At 46.0% G+C, this 24,621-nt stretch overlaps 1 protein-coding gene across 2 annotated transcripts in view; it reads right to left on the reverse strand.

Annotated features, from left to right (window-relative positions):
* Nucleotides 1-24,621, reverse strand: part of LOC112263850 (leucine-rich repeat-containing protein 49) — a 63,128-nt gene that overhangs the window by 18,854 nt on the left and 19,653 nt on the right. For both annotated transcript variants that reach the window (XM_024440488.2, XM_042319091.1), the window contains 3 exons: nt 17,001-17,062; nt 11,782-11,929; nt 10,184-10,267 (listed from right to left, as the gene is read on the reverse strand). In XM_024440488.2, coding sequence (XP_024296256.2) covers nt 10,184-10,267; nt 11,782-11,929; nt 17,001-17,062 — 294 coding nt within the window. The remainder of the gene's footprint in view (nt 1-10,183; nt 10,268-11,781; nt 11,930-17,000; nt 17,063-24,621) is intronic.

Genomic DNA, 24,621 nt, shown 5'->3' on the forward strand with positions numbered 1-24,621 from the left:
CTGTGCCACCCCCACCCTGCAACAAGGAAGAATGCAGCTCTCTCTCTTGCTTTCTCTTAGATTTCATTTTTTTTTTGTTGCCTTTATTCAGTTCAGTTTTGATACGCACAGGTATGGAATGGAATGCTCCACTCCCACACACAGAGGACGGCTGGCAAAGAGGATTGATAGTGGATCATTCTGAGACTACATGAACCCTCACGGAGCATTCCATTTATCATTATTTCCTCAACTAGCTCAATTAGCTGGCTTGGATTACACACAGGCAATTAAACTTCCTCTAGACCTCTTGCTGATCTCTCAGTATGGATCAGTCAATGCAGCAGGAAGGCAGGAACACACACATCAATATACAGTATATAATGAGCAAAAATATAAACGCAACGTGAAGTGTTTCATGATCTGAAATAAAAGATCCCAGAAATGTTCCATTACCCTGTTAGTGAGCATTTCTCCTTTACTAGATAATCCATCCACATGACAGGTGTGGCATATCAAGAAGCTGATTAAACAACTGTCACGACTCCTGCCGAAGGTGGCTCCCCTTCCTGTTCGGGTGCCACTGATCTTTTTCTCCCCCTCCTTGTCTGTTTATTAGTTACACCTGTGTTTAGTTAGGTTAATTAGTTGGGCTTTATTATCCAGCCGGCCCGCCTGCTGGGTGTGCGGGATTGTTTTATGTGTACTCATGTACACGCCTGTAAGTCACGGTTGGTCGTGTACGTGTGTTATTCGGGACTGTTTAGTTCCTCTGTGTTTTGGGGCATTTGTTTGAGTGGTGTCGTTTTCACCTGTGTGGTGAATATAGAAGTAGTGCTACTCTGAACTCTCTGTTTCCTGCGTCTGACTTCTTCCTCCACTACACCCCGGGCATTACAGAATCCCACACCGATTGAATGGAGTCAGCAGGAGCAGCTGCCAACCCCCTCCCATCGATGGAGGAACGTGTCCTCCACCACACCACCGTCATCCATCAGATCGGATCCGCGATGGACCAGATGATGGAGAGAATGGACCGATGGGAGAGGAGTGGTCTCCTCTCTCCACCTTCGGTTTCCCCAGCCCAGGATTCCCCTTCTCCTCTCTCCCCATCCCCCGGCTCCAGCGCTCTCCGTCTTGCGCTCCTAAGGGATTTTGATGGAGCGGCGGCGGGGTGTCAGGTGTTTGAGCGGCGGGAGGGCGACTGTTCCACCTTAGGCAGGAGAAGAGGAGCGCCCCGGATTACGCCTTGGAGTTCCGGACCTTGGCCGCTGGGCCTGGGTGGAACGACAGGGCCCTTATAGACCACTACCGGTGTAGTCTCCGGGAGGACGCAGGGAGCTAGTGTGTCGGGACACCGCTCTCTCCCTAGATGAACTTATTGACATGTCTATCCGGCTGGACAATCTGCTGGCTGCCCGCGGGCGTTCAGAGAGGGTCCTGTGCGTTCCACCAACCAGCGCCCCCGCTCCCATTCCTATGGAGTTGGGAGGGGCCATGCCGAGGGGTTCCCGGAGGAGGAGGCTCCCCCTGCACCAGCTGTGGTCGGAGAGAACACACGGCCGATCGGTGCTGGGGGGGGCCCGTCTGGGAGTCGAGATGGCAGGCGGAACGCTTCTCGGTCACCCCAGGTGAGTCAGCACCAAACTCACCCAGAACCCCCTGTTGGTCACTTGTTTGTCTTTATTTCTTTCCTTGATTTTTCCCCTCTTCCCAGCATAAGGCGCTAGTCGATTCAGGTCCAGCTGGGAACTTTATGGATCGCGGACTCGCCATCAAGCTGGGTGTTCCACTCATGCCGATAGATTCTCCCTTCCCTGTGCACTCCCTTGATAGCAGGCCATTAGGGTCAGGGTCCGGGAGGCCACGGTTCCACTGGACATGGTGACGCAGGGGAATCATAGGGAGCGTATAAGTCTCTTCATTATCGATTCGCCTGCGTTTCCAGTGGTGCTGGGGATTCCCTGGCTGGCTAGTCACAATCCCAAAATTTCGTGGAGACAGAGGGTTCTCCAGGGGTGGTCAGAGGAGTGTTCTGGAAGGTGTCTGGGAGTTTCCATCGGTGCCACGTCCGTGGAGAGTCCAGACCAGGGTTCCACGGTGCGCACCCCCCCTTTCAGTAAAAAGAGAGCGACTAAATGACCACCTCATCGACCGGGAGGGGATTGTGCGATAGATCTCCATGTAAACGTTGAGCTTCCCAAGAGTCACGTGTACCCATTGTCCCAGGAGGAGACGTTGGCTATGAAGACATATGTCACGGAGTCTCTGGGACAGGGGTACATTCAGCCCTCCATCTCACCAGTCTCCTTGAGTTTCTTTTTTGTGAAGAAAAGGGAGGTGCAGCGGTTTTCATTTTGACTTCCGGCGCCGACAGAGATGGCCGCCTCGCTTCGCGTTCCTAGGAAACTATGCAGTTTTTTGTTTTTTTACGTGTTATTTCTTACACTAGTACCCCAGGTCATCTTAGGTTTCTTTACATACAGCCGACAAGAACTACTGAATATAAGATCAGCGTCAACTCACCATCAGTACGACCAAGAATATGTTTTTCGCGACGCGGATCCTGTGTTCTGCCTTACAACCAGTGTAACCGAGTGGATCACATGCAGCGACCAAAAAAAAAACGACTCAGAAAAAGAGGGAAACGAAGCGGTCTTCTGGTCAGACTCCGGAGACGGGCACATCGTGCACCACTCCCTAGCATTCTTCTTGCCAATGTCCAGTCTCTTGACAACAAGGTTGATGAAATCCGAGCAAGGGTAGCATTCCAGAGGGACATCAGAGACTGTAACGTTCTCTGCTTCACGGAAACATGGCTAACTGGAGAGACGCAATCCGAAGCGGTGCAGCCAGCGGGTTTCTCCACGCATCGCGCCGACAGAAACAAACATCTTTCTGGTAAGAAGAGGGGCGGGGGCGTATGTCTTATGGCCAACGTGACATGGTGTGATGAAAGAAACATACAGGAACTCAAATCCTTCTGTTCACCTGATTTAGAATTCCTCACAATCAAATGTAGACCGCATTATCTACCAAGAGAATTCTCTTCGATTATAATCACAGCCGTATATATCCCCCAAGCAGACACATCGATGGCTCTGAACGAACTTTATTTAACTCTCTGCAAACTGGAAACGATTTATCCGGAGGCTGCATTCATTGTAGCTGGGGATTTTAACAAGGCTAATCTGAAAACAAGACTCCCTAAATTTTATCAGCATATCGATTGCGCAACCAGGGGTGGAAAGACCCTGGATCATTGTTACTCTAACTTCCGCGACGCATATAAGGCCCTGCCCCGCCCCCTTTCGGAAAAGCTGACCACGACTCCATTTTGTTGATCCCTGCCTACAGACAGAAACTAAAACAAGAAGCTCCCACGCTGAGGTCTGTCCAACGCTGGTCCGACCAAGCTGACTCCACACTCCAAGACTGCTTCCATCACGTGGACTGGGAGATGTTTCGTATTGCGTCAGACAACAACATTGACGAATACGCTGATACGGTGTGCGAGTTCATTAGAACGTGCGTTGAAGATGTCGTTCCCATAGCAACGATTAAAACATTCCCTAACCAGAAACCGTGGATTGATGGCAGCATTCGTGTGAAACTGAAGGCACGAACCACTGCTTTTAATCAGGGCAAGGTGTCTGGTAACATGGCTGAATACAAACAGTGCAGCTATTCCCTCCGCAAGGCTATCAAACAAGCTAAGCGCCAGTACAGAGACAAAGTAGAATCTCAATTCAACGGCTCAGACACAAGAGGTATGTGGCAGGGTCTACAGTCAATCACGGACTACAGGAAGAAACCCAGCCCAGTCACGGACCAGGATGTCTTGCTCCCAGGCAGACTAAATAACTTTTTGCCCGCTTTGAGGACAATACAGTGCCACTGACACGGCCTGCAACGGAAACATGCGGTCTCTCCTTCACTGCAGCCGAAGTGAGTAAGACATTTAAACGTGTTAACCCTCGCAAGGCTGCAGGCCCAGACGGCATCCCCAGCCGCGCCCTCAGAGCATGCGCAGACCAGCTGGCCGGTGTGTTTACGGACATATTCAATCAATCCCTATACCAGTCTGCTGTTCCCACATGCTTCAAGAGGGCCACCATTGTTCCTGTTCCCAAGAAAGCTAAGGTAACTGAGCTAAACGACTACCGCCCCGTAGCACTCACATCCGTCATCATGAAGTGCTTTGAGAGACTAGTCAAGGACCATATCACCTCCACCCTACCTGACACCCTTGACCCACTCCAATTTGCTTACCGCCCAAATAGGTCCACAGACGATGCAATCTCAACCACACTGCACACTGCCCTAACCCATCTGGACAAGAGGAATACCTATGTGAGAATGCTGTTCATCGACTACAGCTCGGCATTCAACACCATAGTACCCTCCAAGCTCGTCATCAAGCTCGAGACCCTGGGTCTCGACCCCGCCCTGTGCAACTGGGTACTGGACTTCCTGACGGGCCGCCCCCAGGTGGTGAGGGTAGGCAACAACATCTCCTCCCCGCTGATCCTCAACACTGGGGCCCCACAAGGGTGCGTTCTGAGCCCTCTCCTGTACTCCCTGTTCACCCACGACTGCGTGGCCATGCACGCCTCCAACTCAATCATCAAGTTTGCGGACGACACAACAGTGGTAGGCTTGATTACCAACAACGACGAGACGGCCTACAGGGAGGAGGTGAGGGCCCTCGGAGTGTGGTGTCAGGAAAATAACCTCACACTCAACGTCAACAAAACTAAGGAGATGATTGTGGACTTCAGGAAACAGCAGAGGGAACACCCCCATCCACATCGATGGAACAGTAGTGGAGAGGGTAGCAAGTTTTAAGTTCCTCGGCATACACATCACAGACAAACTGAATTGGTCCACTCACACAGACAGCATCGTGAGGAAGGCGCAGCAGCGCCTCTTCAACCTCAGGAGGCTGAAGAAATTCGGCTTGTCACCAAAAGCACTCACAAACTTCTACAGATGCACAATCGAGAGCATCCTGGCGGGCTGTATCACCGCCTGGTATGGCAACTGCACCGCCCTCAACCGTAAGGCTCTCCAGAGGGTAGTGAGGTCTGCACAACGCATCACCGGGGGCAAACTACCTGCCCTCCAGGACACCTACACCACCCGATGCTACAGGAAGGCCATAAAGATCATCAAGGACATCAACCACCCGAGCCACTGCCTGTTCACCCCGCTGCCATCCAGAAGGCGAGGTCAGTACAGGTGCATCAAAGCTGGGACCGAGAGACTGAAAAACAGCTTCTATCTCAAGGCCATCAGACTGTTAAACAGCCACCACTAACATTGAGTGGCTACTGCCAACACACTGTCAATGACACTGACTCTACTCCAGCCACTTTAATCATGGGAATCGATGGGAAATGATGTAATATATCACTAGCCACTTTAAACAATGCTACCTTATATAATGTTACTTACCCTACATTGTTCATCTCATATGCATACGTTGATACTGTACTCTATATCATCGACTGCATCCTTATGTAATACATGTATCACTAGCCACTTTAACTATGCCACTTGGTTTACATACTTATCTCATATGTATATACTGTACTCGATATCATCTACTGTATCTTGCCTATGCTGCTCTGTACCATCACTCATTCATATATCCTTATGTACATATTCTTTATCCCCTTACACTGTGTATGACAGTAGTTTTTTTTGGAATTGTTAGTTAGATTACTTGCTCGTTATTACTGCATTGTCGGAACTAGAAGCACAAGCATTTCGCTACACTCGCATTAACATCTGCTAACCATGTGTATGTGACAAATAAAATTTGATTTGATTTGATTTGATTTTTTGGGGTTTGCCAATTGCTACCGGAGGTTTATCCGGGGTTTTGGCCAGGTAGCGGCCCCCATTACCTCACTGCTGAAGGGGGGCCCCGGTGCGTTTGCGGTGGTCAGCAGAGGCGGACAGAGCCTTCAATAGGTTGACTCGGATGCACCCGTGTTGGCGCACCTGGACCCCTCTCTAGCATTCATAGTGGAGGTGGACGCGTCCGAGGCTGGGGTGGGTGCTGTGCTATCACAGCGCTCGGGTACACCACCAAAACTCTGCCCCTGCCCTTTCTTTTCGAGGAAGCTCAGTCCAGCGGAGCGTAACTATGATGTGGGGGACCGGGAGTTGTTAGCGGTGGTCTAGGCCCTGAGGGTGTGGAGACACTGGCTTGAGGGGGCTAAGCACCACTTTCTCATCTGGACCGACCACCAGAATCTGGAGTATATTCAGGCAGCTAAGAGACTGAATCCACGTCAGGCAAGGTGGGCCATGTTCTTCACCCGATTCCGGTTTACTCTGTCGTATAGACCAGGCTCCCAGAACGTAAAGGCTGACGCACTGTCCCGCCTTTATGATACGGAGGATCGGTCTACCGAGCCTACTCCCATCCTTTCCGCCTCGAGACTGATGGCACCAGTGGTATGGGAGGTGGACTCGGACATCGAGCGGGCGTTACGGGCGGAGCCTGCGCCTCCTCAGTGTCCGGCTGGGCGTAAGTACGTGCCGCTTGGTGTTCGGGACCAACTGATTCGGTGGGCTCACACCCTACCCTCCTCGGGTGACCCTGGGGTGGCGAGGACAGTGCGGGGCCTCTGGGAGAAGTATTGGTGGCCCACCTTGGCTCGGGTCTTTAGGGTTTATGTCTCTTCCTGTTCGGTGTGCGCCCATAGTAAGGCTCCTAGGCACCTTCCTAGAGGGAATTTATAACCCCCTCCCCGTTCCACAACGGCCATGGTCTCACCTATCAGTTGATTTTCTGACCGATCTCCCCCCGTCTCAGGGGAACACAATGGTTTTGGTGATTGTGGATCGGTTCTCTAAGTCCTGCTGTCTCCTCCCGTTGCCCGGTCTCCCTATAACCCTACAGACTGCGGAGGTGTTATTCACCCACGTCTTCCGGCACTACGGGGTGCCGGAGGACATCGTCTCTGATCGGGGTCCCCAGTTCATCTCCCGGGTATGGAGGGCGTTCATGGAGCTTCTGGGGTCTCGGTCAGCCTGACCTCCGGTTATCACCCCGAGAGTAATGGGCAGGTGGAGAGAGTGAACCAGGAGGTGGGTATAGGTTTCTGCGGTCATATTGCCAGGACCGGCCCAGCGAGTGGTCTAGGTACGTCCCATGGGCGGAGTTGGCCCAAAACCCACTCCGTCACTCCTCGACAAACCTATCTCAGTTCCAGTGTGTGTTGGGCTACCAGCCGGTCCTGGCACCTTGGCATCCGAGTCAGACCGAGGCTCCTGCGGTGGAGGAGTGGGTGCAGCGCTCCAAGGAGACCTGGAGGGCCGTCCAGGAATCCCTCAAACAAGCCAGTGGATGGCAGAAGAGGAGTGCTGACCGCCACCGCAGTGAGGCCCCCGTATTTGTACCGATGGACAGGGTCTGGGTCTCGACCCGAAACCTACCCCTCCGCTTGCCCTGCCGGAAACTTGGGCCGCAGTGTGTAGGGCCCTTCAAAGTCCTGAGGAGAATAAATGAGGTGTGTTATCGATTACAACTCCCTTCCTATTATCGTATTAACACCTCGTTTCATGTGTCTCTCCTCAGGCCGGTGGTAGCTGGTCCCCTGCAGGACGGTGAGGTGCCGGAGATCCCTCCTCCCCCTCTGGACATCGAGGGGTCCCCGGCGTACACGATACGGGCCATTCTGGACTCGAGACGCCGGGTGAGGGGCATGCAGTACCTCGTGGACTGGGAGGGGTACGGTCCGGAGGAGAGGTGCTGGGTACCGGTGGGGGACATTTTGGATCCGTCAATGTTGAGTGATTTCCATCGCCTCCATCCGGATCGCCCTACGACTCGCCCTCCGGGTCGCCCTCGAGGCCGGTGTCGGCGCGCAGCGGGAGCCGCGCGTCAGGGGGGGGTACTGTCACGACTGCTACCGAAGGTGGCTCCCCTTCCTGTTCGGGTGGCGCTCTGCGATCATCATCACCAGCCTACTAGCTGCCACTGATCTTTTTCTCCCCCTCCTTGTCTGTTTATTACTTACACCTGTGTTTAGTTAGGTTAATTAGTTGGGCTTTATTATCCAGCCGGCCCGCCTGCTGGGTGTGCCGGGATTGTTTTATGTGTACTCGTATACACGCCTGTAAGTCACGGTTGTTCGTGTATGTGTGTTATTCGGGACTGTTTAGTTCCCCTGTGTTTTGGGGCATTTGTTTGAGTGGCGTCGTTTTCACCTGTGTGGTGAATAAAGAAGAAGCGCTACTCTGAACTCTCTGTTTCCTGTGTCTGACTTCTTCCTCCACTACACCCCGGGCATTACAACAACATGATCATTACACAGGTGCACCTTATGCTAGCGGACAATAAAAGGTCACTGTAAAATGTGCAGTTTTGTCACACAACACAATACCACAGATGTCTTAAGTTTTGAGGGAACATGCAATTGACATGCTGACTGCAGGAATGTCCACCAGAGCTGTTGCCAGATAATTAAATGTTAATTTCTCTACCATAAGCTGTCTCCAACATCATTTTAGAGAATGTGGCATTACGTCCAACCGGCCTCAAAACTGCAGACCACGTGTAACCACGCCAGCCCAAGACCTCCACATTCGGCTGAGACCAGCCGGCCGGACAGATAATGAAACTGATTAGTATTTCTGTCTGTAATAACGTCATTATTATTAAGGGAAAAACTCATTCTGATTGGCTGGGACTGGCTCCCCTGTGGGTGGGCCTATGCCCTCCCAGGCCCACCCATGGCTGCGCCCCTGCCCAGTCATGTGAAATCCATAGATTAGAGTCTAATGAATTTATTTCAATTGACTGATTTCCTTATATGAACTGTAACTCAGTAAAATTGTAGAAATTGTTGCACGTTGCGTTTATATTTTTGTTCAGTATAGATACAGTACAGTATGCATTCTCTAACACATAGAGGTACAGTACAGATAGACAATGATTGAGCAAGCATGTTTTGGTCATTTGAACTGAAACCATAACCAGTCTCAAACAAAGGTTGGTGGGATCTGATAATCTTCAAAAGGAACTGAGCACTTAGAAACCCTGTAGTTAGAACAGTTATTGTGAGGAACACTTATGGAAAAGATAATGGAGGAAAAAGACAAATGACTATTGAAGTGGATTGAAAAACTTGTAGCTACAGTCACTGTTATTTGAGCCCCCTTGGAAAAATAACTTTTTTTTGAAACAGAAGACACCACGCCAAGCTACATAAATGCAGGGTTACTGGGGTCTAGTGGGTTGAGCCTTCATCTCCCTACTATAATGCTCCCATTTATCAACTCATGGTTGGGCGGTTAATGCAAAGCAGATGACTCCTCTTTACATGACAAGCGAACACCACAGTGTATTTCAAGTAGTTAAGAATTAGTGACCATTGAGGAGCAACCCTCAGAGCGCTTTAGGTATCATCTGAGATAACTGCTTACCGATACCTCAGCATCAACAGAAATTGCTTACAGACATATGACAGCATATCATACAAGTTGATATAAATTATTTAATACATTGTTCAACATCAAAAACGGCCCTCTTGCACTCTCCTTAAATAATGCACTTATAGTGTAACTCCCACAACATTAGTCATCCTCATCCACTGTCTACAAGGGGTTATGCAGTGTATGTTACATGTGCAATGTGTTTAAACAAAAGCACACCTAACATCCTATTGTACTCATAATAAACCCTAATGGCTAGCAGACGATAAGCATGTTCATATTGTGACTAGTTTTGGCTATTCATATGAATAAACAGGAAATGTTTTGGATGTAAAAACGTTTTAACAAACAGCATTGAGGGCCAAGGAGTTTGGTTATTGTCCAAATAAGCACTTTCCACAAATGAAATCTGTATGGCTTAATTATGTTTTTGACATGCATCCGGCAGAAAAGCTTATATAACACGTTAAATGCCACAAAATATTTGAAATATTTGGTTAATGACTTAAACTCTCACCAGCTAGTCTGCTCAGTACGTATCAATGACCTGTGACATTATTTGAATTCCACTTTATCGTTGTGGAATTTTTCCTCTTATGTGACAATCAGCCAGCTAACATCAGTTGTATATATGTCAGAACAGAAGAACATATTGTTCAGTCAACATGGCGAGATATCTGTGATAGTAACAGTATAGTGCAGTATGTTAAACACAAATATGTACAGAGTCAACATAAGGTAAGTCAGGTACCTTGTGCATGGCCTGCTTGTGACTCTCCCTCTTCTTCTCATCCTCCTTCCGGGCCATGACGCAGGCCATACGTCTCTCCTCCTCCTGCAGAAAAGAGGGTCAATAACACAATCAGGGTGTCGCTCCATTCATGGACGAGTCTGAATTATTCAACATGAGATGGAGGCACAGTCAGAATAATGTCTGATATGTTGGCTGCAGGTTTTCAGTCTGCAGGAAGGACCAGTTGGAGAGACAACATCTCCTGCTGCATCACAGGATTATCTGTCTCTCTAATATTCAGCTGCAGCCTCATCTGAACTGAGCCCAGCTGTTTGGGTGTGCCAGGCAGAGCTCCCAGCATGCAATGCACCAGCAGAGACAATATGAGACTGCCAGCTGAGCTCTAGGGGATGTTTAGCGCTGGCTACTCTGTGACGATTCGGCTGAGAAAGGATTCCTTGATTTGGTTCACTGAAAATGCTGCCATGGCTCCAGAATCAAAGTGCTATCTTTCATACCCTTTGCTTAATGTTTTTTTCTATAAGGGAAGGCCTTTTATCAAAAATACTTTGTAACAAAAAAGTTAAATCAGTATGTGAAATGTTGTATTTTTGTATTTTATTAGAATCCGCATTAGCTGTTGCAAAAGCAGCAGCTACTCTTCCTGGGATCCACACAAAACATGAAACATAATACAGAACATCAATAGACAAGAACAGCTTAAGGACAGAACTACATTAAAAAAATGTAAAGGCACACGTAACCTACATATCAATGAATACACACAAAATATCTAGGTCAAATAGAGGAGAGGCGTTGTGCCGCGAGGTGTTGCTTTATCTGTTTTTTTAAACCAGGTTTGCTGTTTATTTGAGCATTATGAGATGGAAGTTCCATGCAATAAGGGCTCAAATCAGTTTGAGCAGAGGACCTTAAGTGCTGTCACAACTAGGCTATATGTAATAGTATCAATAATGCATTGTCATCCTTTCCCACTAATTAGTAGACTAGATTATTAGGTGAAATAGCGCTGAATATTTGTCATTAACACTGTTCATTTCCCCCTGAACAAACCCAGTCTGTTGTGTTGACACAGATATCCCACAAGGAGCAAAGGTAACAGTTTCCTGGCATCTATTGATTATTTTCTGTCTCAAAGTTCAGCTCCTCCACATCTGCAGCCAGCTTTAACCCTTATTTTACTCATACATTATATCTGCCTGCCTTGGCACTGACAGCAAGTATGTTATACCTCAAACTATGTTACTACCAGTCACATAGAGCGAGTGCTCATCTGTGGAAAGTTGTGCAAATCAGATTCTGATCTCAGGAGGACTTGCCCATCCTATTGGCTGCAGGCCAATACCTCCATATTCTAAGGGTAAGGTGTGTGTGTGGTACCTCAGGGTTCATGTAGCCTACAAGCTCAGACCTGCGTGTTGCCTGCCTGCTTAACAGCTTTCAAATGCATGAACCTCTGAACTCAAGTGCCTCGTATGTAGTGTGAATACAATGACATCATGTTTGACGGGCAATTCAGCTTTTATCCCTATGGATATCAAGCATGTGGTAGTTTCAAGGATTCTGTAAAGTGTTGCACCGAGCGTATGTCTTACCGTGACACGTTTCATGTCCAGCTGTCTGAGTTGAAGCACACAGCGCAGGGCGGCCTGCTTGTACCATGTCTCCAGGGCTACTGGGTTCCCATCCAGGGTGAGCTCATAAAGGGAGCACGACTCTCCCAGGCAGGCTAGCTCATCAAAACTACAGACAGAGAGAGAAAACACTCACCACAAAGGTCATTAACAACTATCAATGGGATAAATACAATATCAAATCAAATTTTATTTGTCACATGCGCCGAATACAACAGGTGTAGACTTTACCGTGAAATGCTTACTCACAAGCACTTAACAAACAATGCAGTTTTAAGAAAATAGAGTTAAGAAAATATTTACTAAATAAACTAAAGTAAACATTTTTTAAAGTAACAATAAAATAACAACAATGAGGCTATTTTTACACAGGGTACCAGTACCGAGTCAATGTGCGGGGGCACATGTTAGTCAAGTTAATTTGTATGTGTACGTAGGGGTAAAGTGACTATGCATTGATAATAAACAGCGAGTAGCAGCAGTGTAAAAACAAAGGGGGTGTGTCAAGAAAATAGTCCGGGTGGCCATTTAATTAATTGTTCAGCAGTCTTGTGGCTTGGGGGTAGAAGCTGTTAAGGAGCCTTTTGGACCTAGACTTGGCACTCCAGTACCTCTTGCCGTGTGGTAGCAGAAAGAACAGTCTATGACTTGGGTGACTGGAGTCTTTGACAATTTTTTAGGCATTCCTCTGACACCACCTAGTATATTTTTTGGGTTCCCGAGTGGCACAGCGGTCTAAGGCACTACATCTCAGTGCTTGAGGCGTCACTACAGACACCCTGGTTCAAATTCAGGCTGGATCGCAACCGGCCGTGATTGGGAGTCCCATAGGGCGGCGCACAATTGGCCCAGCATCGCCCGGGTTTGGCCGGTGTAGGCCGTCATTATAAATAATAATTTGTTCTTAACTAACTTGCCTAATTAAATAAAGGTTAAGTAAAAAAAATTATATACACTACCGTTCAAAAGTTTGCGGTCACTAAGAAATGTCCTTGTTTTTGAAAGAAAAGCAAATTTTTTGTCCATTAAAAAAACATTAAATTGATCAGAAATAGTGTAGACATTGTTAATGTTGTAAATTACAATTTTTGCTGGAAACGGCAGATTTTTTATGGAATATCTACACAGGCGTACAGAGGCCCATTATCAGCGACCATCACTCCTGTGTTCCAACGGCACGTTGTGTTAGTTAACCCTGGTGCACAACTGAGCAAGAGGACAAGTACATTAGAGTGTCTAGTTTGAGAAACAGATGCCTCACAAGTCCTCAACAGGGAGCTTCATTAAATGGTACCCGCAACGTCAACAGTGAAGAGGTACCTCCGGGATGCTGGCTTTTCTAGGCAGAGTTGCAAAGAAAAAGCCATATCTCAGACTGGCCAAGAAAAATAAAAGATTAAGATGGGCAAAAGAACACAGACACTGGACAGACGAACTCTGCCTAGAAGGCCAGAATCCCGGAGTGACTCTTCACTGTTGAAGTTGAGACTGGTGTTTTATGGGTAATATTTAATGAAGCTGCCAGTTGACGACTTGTGAGGCGTCTGTTTTTGTTTGCGGGTACCAAACTAGACACTCTAATGTACTTGTACTCTTGCTCAGTTGTGCACTGGGGCCTCCCACTCCTATTTCTATTCTGGTTAGAGACAGTTTGCGCTGTAATTGTGAAGGGAGTAGTACACCGTGTTGTACGAGATCTTCAGTTTCTTGAAGATGGAATAGCCTTCATTTCTTAGAACAAGAATAGACTGACGAGTTTCAGAAGAAAGTTATTTGTTTCTGGCTATTTTGAGCCTGTAATCGAACCCACAAATGCTGATGCTCCAGATACTCAACTAGTCTAAAGGCCAGTTTAATTGCTTCATTAATTAGCACAGCAATTTTTAGCTGTGCTAACATAATTGCAAAAGGGTTTTCTAATGATCAATTAGCCTTTTTGAAATTATAAACTTGGATTAGCTAACATAACGTGCCATTGGAACACAGGAGTGATGTTTGCTGACAATTGTCCTCTGTACGCCTATGTAGATATGCCATAAGAAAATCAGACCGTTTCCAGCTACAATAGTCGTTTACAACGTTAACAATGTCTGCACTGTATTTCTGATCAATTTGATGTTATGTTAATGGATCAAAAATGTGCTTCTCTTTCAAAAACAAGGACATTTCTAAGTGACCACAAACTTTTGAACAGTAGGTTATATACAGTTGAAGTCAGAAGTTTACATACATTTAGGTTGGAGTCACTAAAACTCATTTTTCAAGCACTCCACAAATGTCTTTTTAACAAACTATAGTTTTGGCAAGTTGGTTAGGACATCTACTTTGTGCATGACACAAGTCATTTTTTCAAAAAATTGTTTACAGAAAGATGATTTCACTTATAATTCACTGTATCACAATTCCAGTGGGTCAGAAGTTTAAAGTTGACTGTGTCTTTAAACAGCTTGGACAATTCCAGAAAATTATGTCATGGCTTTAGAAGCTTCTGATAGGCTAATTGACATAATTTGAGTCAATTGGAGGTGTACATGTGGATGTATTTCAATGCCTACCTTCAAACTCAGTGCCTCTTTGCTTGACATCATGGCAAATAAAAATAAATCAGCCAAGACCTCAGAAAAAATGGTAGACCTCCACAAGTCTGTTTCATCCTTGGGAGCAATTTCCAAACGCCTGAAGGTACCAAGTGCATCTGCACAAACAATAGTACGCAAGTATAAACACCATGGGACTACGCAGCCATCATACCACTCAGGAAGGAGACGCGTTCTGTCTCCTAGAGATGAATGTACATTGGTGCGAAAAGTGCAAATCAATCCCAGAACAACAGCAAAGGACCTTGTGAAGATGCTGGAGGAAACAGGCACAAAAGTATCTATATCCATAATAAAATAAGTCCTATATCGACATCCACTCAGCAAGGAAGAAGCCATTGCTCCAAAACCGCCATAAAAAAGCCAGACTATGGTTTGCAACTGCACATGGGGACAAAGATCGTACTTTTTGGAGAAATGTCCTCTGGTCTGATGAAACAAAAATAGAACTGTTTGGCCATAATGACTATCGTTATGCTTGAAGGAAAAAGGGGGATGCTTGCAAGCCGATGAACACCATCCCAACTGTGAAGCACGGGGGTGGCAGCATCATGTTGTGGGGGTGTGTTGCTGCAGGAGGGACTGGTGCACTTCACAAAATAGATGGCTTCATGAGGAAGGAAAATTATGTGGATATATTGAAGCAACATCTCAAGACATCAGTCAAGAAGTTAAAGCTTGGTCGCAAATGGGTCTTCCTAATGGGTCTTCCAAATGGACAATGACCCCAAGCATACTTCCAAAGTTGTGGCAAAATGGCTTAAGGACAACAAAGTCAAGGTATTAGAGTGGTGAATAAAGTGGTAATCCTAACTGACCTAAGAAAGGGAATTTTTACTAGGATTAAATGTCAGGAATTGTGAAAATGTATATGGCTAAGGTGTATGTAAACTTCCGACTTCAACTATATATATAGTTGTATATATATGTATGTATGTATGTGTCCTGGATGGCAGGAAGCTTGGCCCCAGTGATGTACTGGGCTGTAAGCCTTACGGTCGGATACCGAGCTGTTGCCATACCAGGCACTGATGCAACTATATGTTAATATGATGAGTAATTCACTTAGAAAAGCTCCCCCAACCTCTATTTTTGTTGAATTAACCTTATAATCCATAGGTCGACAATACCACCAGGGAACAGGGCCCGTATTCACAAAGCGTCTCAGATTAGGAATGCTGATCTAGGATCAGGTCCCCCTAGTCCATATAATCTTATTATGGCAAAATTGATCCAATATTAGCTCTCCTACCCTAAGACCCTTTTTGAATACCCAGGGCCCAGAACTCAACAAAAATAAAACATGGAAACATGCTAATTGGGCCTGGGGCTGGCAGTGGAAGAGGGCATTGAAAGCATCAGACATGGCCTTGGGCTGGGTGAACAGAGTTTTAGATGGGAAGAGAATAACTAGGCTAAACAGGGTGGTAGGTAGCCAAGCTAACTCGGGTGGCAGGTGACCTAGCGGTTAGGAGCGTTGGGCCACTGAACGAATGGTCGCTGATTCAAATCCCTGAGCTGACTAGGTGAAAATGATCGGTCGCTGTCCCTTTGAGCAAGACACCTAATCCTAATTGCTCCTGTAAATCACTCTGAATAAGAACGTCTGCTCAATGACAAATATGGAAATGTAATGTAAACAGTACAGTTGGTTCACCATGTGAATATAAATAGTGTTCTCGGCACTGTTTGCACAGAGAACTTCTGATTGGCCTAATTGTGATAATGATCGCTTCAACCAAAGGCTTTGCTGAGCCTGGGATGGCTTCTCCCTCAGCTACAGCTATGCAGACGTCAAATAGGCACGTGTTATCCACCAGGACTTCACTGTGCGATGATTATAGTAGCCTACATTTCTCAGACGATTTAAATCAAAAGGCTCTGACAGAGGATCAAATGCAAGCCAGATTAGACTAGATGTTGTATTTTGCCATCATTATTGATTTATATAAGCTGGGCAAGGCAGGCTTTAAATTATTTATTTCCTGCCTAAAACAGAGTGGGCTAGCAAGAGCTGCCATGAGAAATGAATCACATCAGGAGTCAACTGTGGCCCTCTGGACTGGCAACACTGTCTTATTAAATCAGGACTTCACAGGACTGTTTTCACAGGCAGAGACAGTGCTACTTCAGCATTCAGCCCCTGTCCTCCTGACTGAACTCAATGACAACTCCACTATTTATATAAGGCTAAGGGAGGTAAAAAGGCAAAGCCACAAACCACACATGGAAAAAATAACAGGGGTTTGAAAACTCTCTCTACAGTAACAAAACAGACTTTCCATTCATGAGACATGCCGACACACCATCTCTTAGCAACCCAGCAGTATAGTAGTTTGTTAGTCACTGGGGTAGGGAGAGACTGCCCACCCCAGCAGTACAGTAGGTTATTAGCAACTTGGGAAGGGAGAGTCATTCAGTGTGTGCTCAGAGAGAGTGACCAGGCAGTATGGGTCCTCCTCTGCAGCAGAGGCCAGACCTAGCCCTGAGCTATAGGGAGCTGGCTGGGAGGGGAACCTGCCAGCATTGTGCTCTGTGGAGAGGAGGGGGTTAAGCAGTAGCAGCAGTAGCAGCAGATCTTACCTGGTGATGCTGTTGCAGCTGAGAAAGAGGCGCTGGAGGCAGGGCAGCTGGTCTACCTCTGTCTAGACAAAGAGAGGGAGAGAAAGAGGGGGATGAAGAGAGGAGAGGGTGCTCTAGAGGGGCTTGCGTTGTGGTAGCGGTGGGGCACTGCACAGTCACAGCGTGGCTCAGATCTTCCCATCCCTCTCCATTCTCTCAGTCACCTTGCAGCTCCCAGCTCCGGCATACAGCCCCATCCGCCCTGCGCGCGCAGGCACACTGCCGCGGCTGCACAGGGAGGGGAGGGGGAGAGCAAGGAGAAGGGGAGGGAGAGAACAGGAGAGTGCGCTAATGCAGTGATCCCCTGCTGCAGGAACTCGCTCACTCACTCTGTTTATAGAAGAGAGAGAGAAAGAGAGAGAAAGAGGGGGCTACTGGCACACAGAAACACACAGAGACACACAGAGACACAGCCCAGCAGCAGCAGAAGAACAAAGGGAAGGCGACAGCGATATGGGCAAATTATGAATTCAACAGGAATAGATTAAAGTCTCCAGTGGTGCCGTTGTCATGGAATCTGTTTCACCATCAGGCTGTTTCAGGATCAATGGAGGAGGGAGTCTGGGGGAGGATGGGAGGATGTGAGGAGGACCAGCAGGCTGGCTGGCTGATGAGAAAACAGAGGCACAGGCAATGTCACAGCCAGCTACAGAGGGTAGGACAGGGGGATGGCAGTGGGGATGACGTGTTCAGCCTCGCAGTAGGGCAGGGCAACCTCATTAGCTGCAACTTTCGAAGCCTTCTCCTGCACTGCTGTAGTGTGTCTCTGAGGATGAATGATCTGCACTGGGATGCGTGTGTGTGTGCGTGTGTGTGGACACTGCCAGGAGGCGCTGTCAGCCCATACTGCAGACACACTATACCTCACATACAGCTACTGTACAACCTCCAACAGCAATGCCTGTATCTCTGCCATTCCTCAGACAACAAGACCTTAACCTAGCAGCCATCCACATAAACTCCCTCTACACTACCACAATACTCATCCACATAAACTCCATCTACACTACTACAATACTCATCCACATAAACTCCCTCTACACTACTACAATACTCATCCACATACTCCCTCTACACTACTATAATAGTCATCCACATAAACTCCCACTACACTACCACAATACTCATCCACATAAACTCCCTCTACACGACTACAATACTCATCCACATCAACTCCCTCTACACTACTACAATAGTCATCCACATAAACTCCCACTACACTACCACAATACTCATCCACACACGCTCACTTGCACGCACACCCCCACCCCCCCATTCTAACAACCCAAACGCCCACCTGCCAGATTAGCCTAATGGAGGCACTCCTTTCATCTGTGTGGGTGAAAGATGTGATGCCCAGTTATGGTGGATTCCCTCTGATCAGTCTACTACACCTGGTCGTCTACTACAGCTCTCACTATGCCGGGGGCCAACTGGTCAGCCACTGGACTAGAGCACAGCATTGTGTAATGGCCATGCTGACCTCTAAAGCCATATCCATGCTCTCTGTTACATGAATCAGATCTGTGGGGCTTGGTCATTTAGTTTAGTTTATTAATTCGACCATTTAAAAAACAAGTACACACAACTTGAAAAACCCACACATGCACATGAGTAAAATCATGGAGGATAACACACAATAAAGTCTGGGACTTATTTTCATTGTGGTCCTCTTGAAACAAGATGGCTAGGAAAGATCGAACACGGTTGAACAAAGTATGACAACAAGATAATAAAACATAAAAACAAAGAAGAATAACATCCATCTCATCATTGCAGTTACAACGTAACTGGGTACAGAAGACATCAAACAGTTTTTTACTTTATTTTTCAGAGCTGCCCAGAGAGGACCTTGTTTTATGGGCAGAGACAACTCAGTCCACTCTCAGGCTCCAGTATACAAGGAAGTACCTTTCCCAGCATTACTCCTGAACCTGTATAAGCACACATTAGCAACACCTGATCTGGTGCTGTGATTGTGTGCATCCCTAACATGGGAAAAGTAATCATTTAGATATCTGGGTGCAGAACCATAAATACTCCTGTAAACCAAACCTAGTCTGATCTGGGACACCTTAGCCTCAACAGGCAGACAGTTGAGTTCCTGAATGCAGCTCCTGCCTATGTGAATATGTGGACTCACCTTCAATACTATCCTGATCAGCGTATTGTGGGCTATCTGGAGCTTCCCCTTCATAAGCTTAGATAAGCCCCAAAACTAGGAAGTACTCGCATAGTCAAAACTGCATTGAATGAGGGCAGTGTCTAGCACTCTCATGGAGTCCTTATCAAGCAGCTTAGACTTTCTAGCCAAAAACTTAGTCTTGGCATTAACCTTCCCTAGCACTTTAGTGGCCATGTTCACACCTCCCAAGCTTCCATCCCAGGTAGCTTACAGAGGTTTTAGTAGTCAGGACCTCTGATTTCAGAGGACCTACACAATTTCGGTCTGGACCCCAAAATAATTGCCTCAGTTTTACCTAAGTGCAGAGATAGCTTATTATCTCCAAGCTATTTGCTAATGCTAGTAAGCGCTGTGCTAAGTATGCTCTCCAACATTGTTTTACTTTTGTGAGACAACAGAGGTGTAGAGTCATTCGCATAAAGGAAAAGACGGCAAGAACAAGCATCTTTCATATCGTTTATATACAGTAAAAACAGTAGAGCCCAAGCACGCTCCCCTGCGGAACGCCACAACTCATTCGTTTTGCCTGAGACAGCGAACCATTAACCTCTACTACCTTCTCCCTACTTGACAAATAGGCCTCCAGTTTGGAGATTAGGAGACAGTGGTTAACTGTATCAAAGGCCTTCTGTAGGTCCAGCAGTACCATTCCACACAGATTTCCCTCCTCAATCTATTTCCTGATGAAGTCAGTCAAGTAAAGTAGACATGAATCAGTGGAGTATGTTCTTATAAAACCCGACTGAAAATCATACATTAGACTGTTTCTTGACATATTCATAAATTTGCTCATGTACAGTACAACTCTCTCAAGGATATTTGGTGTTATACTAAGGATAGATATGGGCCTATAATTCTCAGGGTCAGACTTTATCCCCTTCTTATACAGAGGTATAACTTTAGCTTGTTTCATGTCCCTGTGAAAGATGCCTTGTTCAAGAGAGATTAACAATATGCGTAATATAAGGGGCAATTTGCTCAGCAGAATCTCTAAGAAACCTTGCAGGAATATTATCCAGGCCTGTGGCTTTGGTGCATTTAAGCTCTGCTAGTATACTGGCTATTTTGTATGTTGCTACATTTGCAAAATAAGAAGAGTTTGGCTGAACCCCTAACTCGGAATAATACTTCTTGACTTGGTCGTTTCCATTCAAACTGGTGGGCAGCTTGCTAACTAGCTTGCTGGCAACAGAAGTAAAAAATAAATTAAAAAGTTGAATCATGTCACGGATCCCCCCGGTACTGCTGCTCATTCTGTTCACCAGTTCCGGAGGTCGACGTCAATGGCCTTCTAGGCTGTACTGAACTGTGTCATTACGCACACCTGGTTCCAATTCCTCACTGATTGTGTTTGTATAAATGTGCCCTTTGTTTCCCCATTGGGCTGTCGATTATTGTTCCTATATCCGTTGGTTGTGTGAGTACCTATGCGGTGTCTTAGCCTGTGCTTGGTGTTTTGTGCATTGTGTATTACCGGTCTCGTGTCGTTCTATGAGCTTTACCCTCACTCTTTTGTTTGGGTACATCCCAGTGTTTTGTATATGTGTTTGTTTTGGGTGTATTAAAAAACCGAATGATTTATTCCTGCGCCTGTCTACAAATCCTTTACACCAGCGTGACAAATTAATTGGCAACCTCTGCATATACCATCTCCCCCCTGATGTTCAGTCCAATACTGTTTAGCTTGTTTTTAGTAGTACTACAGCCTAATTCCTTAAATGATTTCCAAAGATTTTTAGGGTTATTTGCTCTCAATGATTTTTATCAGCAAATTAACCCCTCTTAGCTTCATCCATCCAGCTCTGTGCTTCATTTCTGTGGTGTTTATATAGGACAAAATCAGGTTGCTCTTGAGAGTTCTTACATTTCTTAAAGGCCTTATTCTCTGCTTTACTCTGAGATGTCTAATGCGAGCCATCACATTCACCACATCAAGGAATCTACATTTAAAGGCTTCCCAGGCACTGTCTACCCCTACACTATCGAGCACAGGTGACCAGTCAATTTTACCCACTTGCTCCCTAAACAGTTCCACACAGTATTTTTTGAGTACTCTGATTCTAACAGTTGTGACACTTAAATATATCTTTTTAAAAATCGTACTTGTGCAAAATGTAATAAAATTCACTGATTCCATAGACTATTACTCCACTCTGCAATATTTAGAACTTATCAGACACTAATATTTAAGTCAATCGTACTTTGCACTGTTTCACATACCCTGGTGGGATCTTTTATTATTTGGGTCAGAGCAAGTGATCTACAGAAGTGCATAACTACATTGTGGGTTGGTCTATCCTTTTGCAGACATCAGTATTGAAATCCCATAACACAATGATTTCCTTCACCATCACTAGTAGCAGCCCAACAGCTAACTGTCAGGCTAGCTGCCTGCAACCAGAACACTGGACCAAATCCAAGGGCACAGCTTCGAAAAAAAAAACATTAATAGTGCATGTTAGATTCAAATGTGTGCCTGGTGCAATAAACAGACAAAACTAGTACTGACCACACCAATAAAATATATGGATTCACTACAAAATGTATAATACACTGTAAATAATATACAGTACTGAATTAGTCTAAATAATTTGTCCAGTATGTTAAGGCAGCTGAGTTCTCATAGATCAATATTACTTATGAATAGCTCATGCTGTAAGCATATGACCCAGATAGTAAAGTACATTAGAAGCCCATGAGATAGACACTGCGTTAACATCCAAGGGAAACATTAACGTCAAAATAATAAAGGACAGACATCAACATGCCTTAATCTCTCATTCCACTCTGCTACCACATGAAGGGCAAAGCTTGTATGTGGTCCGATTGATTTAAACATTAATATAATTCAAAAGTGTGATACTCATATTCCTTTTGTTTACGTTATGTTCATACCCCCTGGGCTCTAACACTCAATCATTATCAAAATGCATGTTTCCCTTGGAAAAAGATTAACGGCAAATGCAGGAGAAGGCTTCTAAAGCTGCAGCTAATGAGGATGAAACAAACTAAACAGGGCCAGGCACAGAATAGAACCAAACTCTCCTCGTCCCCCGTATGGCCTGTTGCTGCACCATCCTGCTCAGCTACGGTGCTGACTTTTTCCACATTTTGTTATGTTACAGCTTTATTCTAAAATGTATTAGTGTTATTTTCCCCTCATCAATCTACACACAATAACACATAATGGACAAAGCAAAAACTTGTCTTTTAGACAATTTTGCAAATGTATTAAAAATGTTAAACATCACATTTACATAAGTATTCAGACCATTTACTCAGTACCTTGTTGAATCACCTTTGGCAGCGATTAAAGCCTCAAGTATTTTGGGGTATGATGCTACAAGCTTGGCACACCTGTATTTGGGGAGTTTCTCCCATTCTTCTCTGCAGATCCCCTCAAGCTTTGTCAGGTTGGATGGGGAGTGTCGCTGCACATCTATTTTCAGGTCTCTCCAGAGATGTTCAATCAGGTTTAAGTCTGGGCTCCGGCTGGGCCACTCAAAGGACATTCAGAGACTTGTCCCAAAGCCACTCCTGCGTTGTCTTGGATCTCTCTGTACTTTGCTCCGTTCATCTTTCCCTCGAACCTGACTAGTCTCCCAGTCCCTGCTGCATGCTTCACCGTAGGGATGGTGCCAGGTTTCTTCCAGACGTGACGCTTGGCATTCAGGCCAAAGAGTTCAATCTTGTTTCTCATGGTCTGAGTCCTTTAGGTGCCTTTTGGCAAACTCCAAGAGAGCTGTCATGTGCCTTTTACTGAGTGGCTTCCGTCTGGTCACTATTCCATAAATGCCTGATTGGTGGAGTGCTGCAGAGATGGTTGTCCTTCTGGAAGGTTCTCGCATCTCCACAGAGGAACTCTGGAGCTCTGTCAGAGTTACCATCTGGTTCTTGGTCACCTCCTTGACCAAGGTCCTTCTCCCCCGATTGCTCAGTTTGGCCGGGCGGCCAGCTCTAGGAAGTCTTGGTGGTTCCAAACTTTTTCCATTTGGGGCGGCGGGGTAGCCTAGTGGTTAGAGTGTTGGACTTGTAACGGTTGCAAGTTCAAATCCCTGAGCTGACATGGTACAAATCTGTCGTTTTGCCCCTGAACAGGCAGTTAACCCACTGTTCCTAGGCCGTCATTGAAAATAAGAATTTGTTCTTAACTGACTTGCCTAGTTAAAGGTTAAAAAAAAAAGAATGATGGAGGCCACTGTGTTCTTGGGGATCTTCAATGCTGCAGACATCTTTTGTTACCCTTCCCCAGATCTGTGCCTCGACAAAATGTTTTCTCGGAGCTCTACGGACAATTCCCTCGACCTTGTGGCTTGGTTTTTGCTCTGACATGCACTGTCAACTGTGGGACCTTATATAGACAGGTGTGAGCCTTTCCAAATCATGTCCAATCAATTGAATTTACCACGGGTGGACTCCAATGAAGTTGTAGAAACATCTCAAGGATGATCAATGGAAACAGGATGCACCTGAGCTGAATTTCGAGTCTCATAGCAAAGGGTCTGAATACTTATGTAAATAAGCTATTTCTGTTTTTATTTTTACTAAATTTGCAAACATTTCTAAAAACCTGTTTTGGCATTGTCATTATGGGGTATTGTGTGTAGAATTATTTGGTATGTATTTATTTTATTTCACTTTTATTTAACCAGGTAGGCCAGTTGAGAACAAGTTCTCATTTACAACTGCGACCTGGCCAAGATAAAGCAAAGCAGTGCGACAAAAACAGCAACACAGAGTTACACATGGGATAAACAAACATACAGTCAATAACACAATAGAAAGTCTGTATACGGTGTGTGCAAATTAAGTAAGGAGGTAAGGCAATAAATAGGCCATAGTGGCAAAGTAATTACAATTTAGCAATTAACACTGGAGTGATAGATGTGCAGATGAGGATGTGCAAGTAGAAATACTGGTGTGCAAAAGAGCAGAAATAGATTTTTTTCAATAAGGGGATGAGGTAGGTAGTTGGTTGGATGGGCTATTCATAGGTTGGCTGTGTACAGCTGCAGCGATCGGTAAGCTGCTCTGACAGCTGATGCTTGAAGTTAGTGAGGGAGATATAAGTCTCCAACTTCAGTGATTTTTGCAATTCGTTCCAGTCATTGGCAGCAGAGAACTGGAAGGAAAGGCGGCCAAAGAGGTGTTGGCTTTGGGGATGACCAGTGAAATATACCTGCTGGAGCGCGTGCTACGGGTGGGTGTTGCTATGGTTACCAGCGAGCTGAGATAAGGCAGAACTTTACCTAGCAAAACACTTATAGATGACCTGGAGCCAGTGGGTTTTGCGACGAATATGTAGCGAGGACCAGCCAACGAGAGCATACAGGTCACAATGGTGGGTAGTATATGGGGCTTTGGTGACAAAACAGATGGCCCTGTGATAGACTGCAT

Source organism: Oncorhynchus tshawytscha, unplaced genomic scaffold (assembly GCF_018296145.1).
Source record: "Oncorhynchus tshawytscha isolate Ot180627B unplaced genomic scaffold, Otsh_v2.0 Un_contig_37_pilon_pilon, whole genome shotgun sequence".
Taxonomy (NCBI): Eukaryota; Metazoa; Chordata; class Actinopteri; order Salmoniformes; family Salmonidae; genus Oncorhynchus; species Oncorhynchus tshawytscha.